General features: G+C 44.0%; 1 protein-coding gene across 1 annotated transcript in view; it reads right to left on the bottom strand.

Moving 5' to 3' along the window:
- Nucleotides 1–1,695: 1,695 nt before the first annotated feature.
- Nucleotides 1,696–8,915, bottom strand: part of SLC38A10 (solute carrier family 38 member 10) — an 85,354-nt gene continuing 78,134 nt past the window's right edge. Inside the window, exons 15-16 of the mRNA XM_079965376.1 lie at nt 5,948–6,127; nt 1,696–5,363 (exon numbers count right to left, since the gene is read on the bottom strand). Of these exons, the coding sequence (XP_079821502.1) occupies nt 4,198–5,363; nt 5,948–6,127 (1,346 nt within the window). The 3' untranslated portion in view covers nt 1,696–4,197. The remainder of the gene's footprint in view (nt 5,364–5,947; nt 6,128–8,915) is intronic.

Genomic DNA, 8,915 nt, shown 5'->3' with positions numbered 1-8,915 from the left:
GAGTTCAGCATATTGGAGTCGCCCATCAGAAGAGGAAAGGGTTGGCGTACTCCTTTTTTTAAGATCACGTTTTATGGTGCAGCATATATATCAACAGATACTTACATAATCCTTAATTAGTGATATGAATCCTAGTGACAGTGACTCATCAGAATGTATTATCAATTACAGGCAAAAAGGAATGTAAAGTGAAGTACTGAAGACACACAACTGACTGCAAACCTGGATTTATAGTTGTTTTTTGTGTGCTTGATCCACCCATATTGTACCAAGGAGATTTATTTATTTATTTTTAAAAATAAAGTTTGCAATATGTGCAGATCTATGCCTGTTCAAATTACACATGTAAACAAGCTTTGTTCGGAACTAATTTTTCTAAGACCCTGTGCATCTGGGTTTTTTATTTAAATATGGTGTAAACATGTCTGATACACAGTTTGGGGTGGGGGGCAGGGAGCGAGCAAAATACTACATCATGGACTGGAAGGCATGGAAAGACTGTTCAATCAACCTTTTGCACTACAAGAGGATCCCTGTTATAGTCAATCTGATGATGGAAGTGCTGCAAGCAAGAAGGGCATGATAAAATTGCACTTTTACCAGAGCTGCCTGATTGACAAAATATGGAATTAGTAAATAAGCAGCCCTCCTTCCTTTCTCCTCAGTGTAAATGCCTGTGGGATAGTTAAATTAGCTGTTAGTATCAATGTTGCCCCGAGGATTTACTCGTTCCCTTCCTACTTACAGGAACAAAATGCAAAGTAGAGCACTACAGCTAGAGCTTTGCTCAAGATAGTTGGTTTTTGTTAATTCCAGTTCTTGAAGATTTGGGGCAAGGAAATATGAAGGCCCAGGGTGTCAGGACTCCATAATAGCCTTTGTTAATTTGTGGCGGGAAAACATATTAAAAAATAATAATACCCTGAACCCTGCCGTGTTGAGGAATCTGTAACTGCATGCCTGATTTCCCTTCTGAACATGCATTTCCTAATTGAAGCTTTGAAAAAAAAATCTAATCAGTGAAACTGCCTAAGGAGAAAAAGGCTTTATAGGCCAAGGTTACTGAACAGCTTAGTAATCCGCCCACTAGAAGTGCAAAGATTGGTGCAGCGTTGTGGCTCCTACTTACCAAAGAAAGCCAATGAGTCCTTCATCATTGTAGGCACCCAAGGCCAAAGAGCTATGAAGGTTCTTGGGACAATTTTAGACAAGTGTTCTAATCTGGAGTCAAGTCTCCATTTAGATAGGTATTTTGAGTGGGCCCTGTATCAAAGAACGCTGGATTCATGACTTCTTTTTTTAATGTGGATGGATGTAAGTAAAAATATTTAAAACTGTCATTCAACCGAATACCTCTAAATCTATTTTACAAGTGTGCCTCGCAAACTGATTTACTCACAGTATATGTAAAGCATTGGCAGCAAAACGGCTGGAAACAAGCAATGGCCCCCTGGTACTTAGTAAGAGCATAACTGAACTTCCGATTCCCCAGATTTATGCTAAACACTCTCAAGTTGATGGCTCTTTGGGTGGCATTTGAGTTCAAGAGAATGTAAAAGACTTGAAACCAAGCCAAGATCAACAGGAGAGGAAGGGACACTTCCTTACTGGTGCATATTGGTTGCAGATTAGCAATCACATTCTGTGAAATACGAACAAATGTTATTTGCATCAAGAACAACAAAAGGCTCCAGGTGAAAATGCTAGCATTTACTTTATTTGTTTGTGCAGCCTGCCCATAATCCACCAGGTGCAGTCCACAGCCTCCTTCCCCAGATTTCACTCTCCACAATTGTATGGAGATGGCTTGTTTAAAATTCAGTTGCTCTATCGAGCATTGTCACAAGTATCTTTGGTCCTTTAGTTACAGAACAGGCACAGCACATGATCACATCGCTCTTGATCAGAAAAAGCCTGACAAGGACATACAGGGACATCTCCATAACCCTTTAATATTAAAGCAACTTTCCTGGTATTTGCAAATAGAACACATGTAGAAAGATCATACAAACATTTAACCCCTTCTTACTTAACAAACGAAACTGAAGTAACAGCAGTCTCAGCTGTGGCTGAACTGTGCTTTGAGCAGCATGACTACTTGAGGTGGTCGCATGTAATGCTAAACCATGGGTATGAGAACAAGCTGCAGTAAGCCTCTGGTGCAAAAAAGATGCAAGGCTGTGATCAGAAGCTTACACTTCTGGTTTAATGTGGGGTAGCCCACATGATAGCTTCCAGATGTTGATAGACTGTAACTCCCAGAGTCTCTGACCATGCTGAGTGGAGCTGATGGGAGTTGCAGTCCAAAATATATGGAAGACACCACATTAGCCACACCTTAATGTTGCATCTGAATCCCACTCTATGATCAACCTTAACTATATAGTTTGTTTAAGCAAGCCAGTTTCTTACCTGAAGTTGGCTGTTCTAGCAAACCATAGTTAACATTAAACACGGTTTGTTGTGTTCAGGTGATGTAGAAAGTTTTGTTTAAAAGTTGTTGTTTTTAAAGCTCACATCACAGGAGGGAAATATATACACTCAAGGCTTGCTTAGGTTTGTTCTCGTAACACTAAACTGGTTTAGTGATATGTCCAGATCAGCCCAGTGAGTCTTCTGAAGATTAAGGCTATAATGACAATCGTGCTTATGACAAGGCAAAATGTCCCTCAAAGTAGGTTAAGTGGAACCAGCCACATTTCTCCGTCTCCTTTAATGGAGACACATCAAGCACACTTCACAGGCAAGATACGGCAAAGGCAGGATCTAGCTCTGCCTCACTTGTCAAGACTGTGATGGTATTGCTATTGTCCTAATAGCAATGCCATCACAGGTATTTCTGCACCCTAAACCCATAACTGTTCCAGATAAACAGACTGATAGGAGAAAGAGGCCAATTTACAGACTCGAAGACCCTGCTTGTTTATAACAAAACATTCCCACAGTGCCAAATTCTATTATTTCTGCAGCATGGAGAATCTTAGATTAGATGGGAAGATACCATCAGCTGTTAGGGGCATCCAAGAGTCAAATGCTTTCCAGTTTCGCCGCATCGTTTATCAACAGCAAATGCCACAAACCCTACCTGGAGGCCTGAAACCAAGCGGCGCTCTGCTCAAGCGCACGAGCACCTTTCACAAATGCTTGGACTGTTGGACCAGGTAGAGGTAGCTTTAAACAGCGCTGCCTGCACTTGCCAAATGGAGGAAAGAGGTAGACGCAGGCTGGCCCACTGGAATAACGCTGACTTGGAATCTCTTCGTTTTGCTTCCTTTAAATTGCTTCCTCTTGCAGCAGGTGGCTGGCAGAGTTTTCATGCACAGTATGGTTCCATAATGCACTTGGGATAGGAATGTATTAAAAGCATAAACCTAATATTTGATAGTTGAGCAAGAGGAGGAAATGATGGGCAATCTCTTTATTGCTAACATGGACCCCTGATGCATCAGAACAGCCGCTTATGAGCTTGTTTAAGGATGCCTCTGACACTAACTAGCTTTGTGTTTCTGGACCCATTAAACTGATGGAATGTCTTCTCACTTGAGACACTCATGAAACTTATCTCCCCCCCCCCTTCTTCCCAAAGGCATATCAACCCATTCCCCAAATAACAGAAGAATCCAAAATTAATTTAAAGGCAGGCGGGGGGAACCTGTGGCCCTTGAGGTGGTGCTGGAATACAACCCCCACTATCCCTTTCCACTGCCCGCGATGGGAACTGGAGTCCAACAACATCTGGAGGGTCCCAGGTTCCCCCTCCCCACTGTAAGGGATGCGAGCGGAGAGGCAGATTTGATCTAGATCAAACAGCAAGCATGAAAACGAGTTCCAGTTCCAAACACACAGAAGTTAAAGGAAATAGTTAAAAGGCAACTAAGCGAGAATAAAATGCAAATGCTTCTTTGGAAAGGTGGCAAGCACAAAGCACTCCAAAACTGAGATGCTCTGCAGGTTAGCCACCAGCAGAAATGAGGAGAAGGGACAAGCTGTTGCATTACTGAAGTATGAAAGTGGCTGGGAAGCGATGCAATTTCTTCTTCCCTCAAGACTGCGCCAGTCAAATTTGTCCGGTTCAGATAGAGCTAGCTGATTTAGGCTGCCAACAGCTGCATCTCCAACTGCAGGCAGCTCAGTAACAAGGCATCCCAAAATGGTCTCAGTCTCAGTTTGGTCTCAGTTATGCAAAGCCTTCCTCTCTCACCCCTCCTCCTCCTCCTCTGCCACAGTTATCTGTTTAATCTGCCGACTATGAAGTGCTTGCTGGGCACCTTCTGCCGCCTGGTTCAAGTGAGTCTCCAGCGCACTGCGGAGGTCATTGACTTTCACATCTGGGAGGGGGTTTAGTCCAATTATCACATCCCCTGTCTCGCTCTCTTCTTCCTCAAGGTCCCGCCTCCTACGGCGCAGGTCTAGGTCAGCCTGCAACTTGAGGTCTCTGTTGGGTTTGGCATTTTCATGCTCCCTGGGGGCAAGCCTAGCCTTCTCTGGCTTCACAGCAGGGTCGTGTTCGGACTCCTGTAACTTTTCTGGTTCTTTTCGCTCGCTCTCCAAATCCAGCCCTGGCTCATTGGCACGATGGGGCTGTGGGCTGTGGCCTCCGGCTGCCACCCCCTCTTTACTCCCGCCCCCCTGGCCTTGCAGTTTGCCAATGTGGTCCAAAGCTAACGCTTGCTTCTCTCCAACTTTCTCGACCTTCACGACTCCTGGGACCTCCAGGTTCTCGTGCATGTTCTCAGAGACTTTTGGTTTATGAGCAGGATCTCCTTGCTGTTCTTGATGACGGGGCGCCTCTTTGTTCGTCTCCCTGGCAAGCGGCTCTCTCTCGGAGACTCTTGGAGCAATCTTCTCAGCCGCCACATGAACTTTGGCTGCATCAGGCATCTCTCTTTGGCCTACAGCTCTTTGCGCAACCTCAGCCATTTTCTGGACATTCTTGATCTTTTCCAGGGCGTTTTGGGCCATTTGAGTATCCTGGCCTTCTTTCAACCCCACAATCTTTAGTTGCTTTTCCTGGTGATGCCCACCAGCCCTGGCTACCTGTGAGTCGCTTCTGACTGGCTCCACTAACTTCCCAGCTTGATTTTTCCCAGCTTGGTGTAGTGAAATCTTCTCAGCCTCATTTGGATGAGCTGCAGGGATTTTAGGTGGAGCTCCAGTAAATTTGCTGTCTGCTTGCTGCTCTCCTGTGGCCTGTTGTCTTCCCTGGCCATTAGAATCTTGGGGGTGGTTGTCAAGCCCATGCAGAGGACGATCCAGTCCATTATTTGGTATAATCTTTCCAACGTCTTCAAATTTATCTTCAAGACCATCCTCTCTCTCCTTGCTTTTGAGGATAGGCAGGTCAGGTTCTTGGTGTATTTCGGCTGCAGAGAAAAGCAAACAGCTCTTAGTTATTGCATGTTCTATCAAAGGGGAAATCTCCCTACTGACAACAACTGGGGAGTTCACACAACAGCCTCATACGGAGGTCACACCATTTCCCACCCCAAATTCTCCCTACCGCCGCTCACCCCTGACTGCCATGGTGACCAGGTTAATTTTGAAACTCATAAACAAGGGCAGCAATGTAGTAAAGCAGAGAGGCTCCTCCTAAGCTTCAGGCTTCCTGCAGCTCCGAACAGCTTCCGAGAAATGTGGATGTCTCCCCAAACCCCAATGTCGCCTTTCCTCCACTTCCATCTATCCTCCTGTGGTTTCCAATTACACACAAGTGAGAATTTTCACGCCGGGGAAACAGCTTCTGCTATGCTGGCTTCCAGAATGGCTTTGTATTGCTAGATTCAGAGGAGGGAGCTGGAGAAGAAGCATTCCTAGGGCAAAGCTGAAGAAATGGGCTCCGTTCATGGTCCACTGATACCACCCTTCTCAGAGTGGCTCCCTAACCCCTATTAATTCATTTATTCTTCTTCTTCTTCTTCTTCTTCTTATTATTATTATTATTATTTACCTTGCTTTGGCTTTTCCTCTCCTTCCTCCTCTTGCCTCTGCTGGTGGATCTCCTTGTGCTGCTCCTCAATCACGGCCAGCAGCTTTGCTTGCTGATCTAAGAGCTGCTTCTGCTGAACCTGCTGTTCCTTAATCACTTCTAACAAGGCTGCATGGTCCAGTTGCTTCTCCTTCCCAGCTTCTAGAAAGAGAGAGGGGAGGGGAGAGGAAATGGGGCTGGAATGAATGCACCCCAATGGTCTACCATACACAGGAATTCGGAAAGAGTAGCAGTGGGCATGCTACTGTCTCCACAAAATACTTGCATAGCCTTGCACTTATCGGATCTTGAGGTCATAGCTCACTTTGGTACCTATGGCCACAAGAAACCCAATTCCCCAAGCACCTTCTGGAAATAAATTATCATTCTGGGGTCGTTTTCGCTTGCCATGTCTTCTTTTTTGTCTGTACACTGAACACTGGCAATGCACAATGCATTTCAAAGTAGGGAGGGGCAACTCTTTCCAAAGGGAAGTCGGGTTGGATCAAAGCGAAATGGAAAACCAAGGCAGGCAGAGGGAACGAACTGCGTGACATTCAAAAGGAAGCGGTACTTCAAGTGAGGGAGTTTCAGGCGCGTTGAGATTCAATGGTTTGGGAGCTGTGAAGGAACCGATGAAATCTCAAGAGAGATTCCAGGACGAGGTGCCCAGTCAAAAGCAAGCCACGGACGGTGTGAAGACTCGAGTACTTGCAAGAAGTTCAAGCTTAAAAACGCACAGTGCTTTTTCACAAGCGCCTTCAACGTACACTCTATGTATAAATTCAAATCCTGGAGGTTTAGGGTTAAAAGTTGCAATTTATTTTGATCCATACCTGCAACTAGCTTTTTAATCTTGGCTGTTTCAGTCCCATTGTGAAGCAGAAGGGAAAAAGACATTATGAAACCATGGCGCTTTTTTTTTTTTTGTAGAAGAAAGAAAGAAAACAAGTAATCAAACATATAGACATGTACCACAAGGAGATTTTTTATGGAAAATACAGGTCTTTTTATTTCAGGCTGATCTTAACCCAAGCCAGCTTTCAGACGGAGGACTAGGAGACATCCTATAGCGGGTCACACAGTGACTCAGGCAGCCTATTCTCCTCAGTGTAAGCAGACAAGTCATTCTCAGGTGGTCGGTCTGTTTTCTCCTACACAAACCTTGAATTTTGGCTGCCTATTGGCTTCCTGCTGGCTCCCTTCTACTCCTCTTCCACTCTCACAATGGGTACTTCTTGGGCTAAGGCAGTGTTTCCCAAACTTGGGTCTCCAGCTCTTTTGGGACTACAACTCCCATCATCCCTAGCGAGCAAGACCAGTGGTCAGGGATGATGGGAACTGTAGTCCAAACACAGCGGAAGGCCCAGGTTTGGGAAACACTGGGCTAAGGGAAGAAAAGCCACATCCCTGTTCACTGGAACCGACCGTCTAAGCAGGAATTACTGCCTGCCATCCAAAGGGACAACGTAGCCAGAGTCAATTCAGGCACCTTTCCCCCTGCCTGAGTTTGAACTGCACACTAGGCCTCATCCAAGCCACCTTGCATGTGTGGATCCAGCTCCGTGTTGCATATCTGAGCAGACACACCCACCGGATAACATATTGAGATCATTTCCCTTCTTCTTCTTCTTTTGTCCTTTTCTCTGATCAATAATTTTATTTATTTGTGTTTCTGATATAATTCCATGTCAACAAAATGTAGACAAAAATACAGTCGTACCTTGGATCCCAAACGCCCTGGAACTCAAGACGTTTTGGCTCCCAAACGCCGCAAACCCGGAAGTGATTGTTCCGGTTTGGAAACATTCTTTTGGAACCTGAACGTCCAACTGGGCTTCTGTGGCTTCTGATTGGCTGCAGGAGCTGCCTGCGCCAATCAGAAGCTGTGATTTGGTTTCCGAACATTTTGGAAGTTGAACGGACTTCCGGAACGGATTCCGTTCGACTTCCAAGGCATGACTCTAATACAATAAGAAAAGAATCTCTAAAATAAAAAAGAGGTTGCAATTTAAGATCTTCAAGAATAGACCAAAAAACCCCTCAAACCCATAAAACATTACTTAACCAACTTCCTATTATCTCCTTCCATGGTTCCTTTCATCTCCTCTTCTTCCCGCGTTTCCTTGGTTCACTCCATTTATCGTAACTACTTTTATAAACTTTAGTTATTTCTTAGTTATTTATAAGTTATTTCTTATTATCTTACCATCCTGCTAGGTAGATTGTTTGTTTATAATACTTTTTCATATATTCAATAAACAATATTCAGTCCTCCTTATATCTTTCATCATTTTGATTTCTTATTCTAGTGGTCATTCTTGCAAACTCAGCCTATGATAACAGTTTAATGTGCCATTCTTCGTTGGATGGTACCTTGTCTGTTTTCCATTTTTGGGCTAGTAAGACATGGGTGGCTGTCATCACATATAGGAACAAATTTCTCTCTTTTTTGGTGACTTCTGTTGTTATTAACCCCAGCAACAATGCTTCTGGATTTTTAGGAAAGGATTTTTTAAACTTTTTTTTTAGCTCATTATAGATTTCCCAGTACCTTTTAATTATGCTACACAACCACCACATGTGATAGAAGGTTCCTACTTCTGTCTTACATTTCCAACAATTACCCTTTATTGATTTTGACATTTTTGCTAATGTATTTGGTGTCAAATACCACCTATGCTGCAACTTCATAAAATTCTTTCTTAATGTGTAGCATGCTGTAAACCTTATATTTACTTTCCACAGTAATATTTACTTATACTTATATTTACTTTTGAGAGGGGGAAAGTGGGTTGCTTTTTGAAAAGACGAATGACACTGGGGAAAGGTGATCTGCACGCAACCAGAAGCGAGCGTTCCCAACTTTTCAAAAGCACTTGACGAATCTGGTGTTTGGAAATATGTGCATTTGCTCCCCTCCATATGCACAGATTCATGAAAGTATGCC

Source organism: Podarcis cretensis, assembly GCF_951804945.1.
Source record: "Podarcis cretensis genome assembly, chromosome: 2".
Taxonomy (NCBI): domain Eukaryota; kingdom Metazoa; phylum Chordata; class Lepidosauria; order Squamata; family Lacertidae; genus Podarcis; species Podarcis cretensis.
This window is presented reverse-complemented; position numbering and strand designations above follow the sequence as displayed.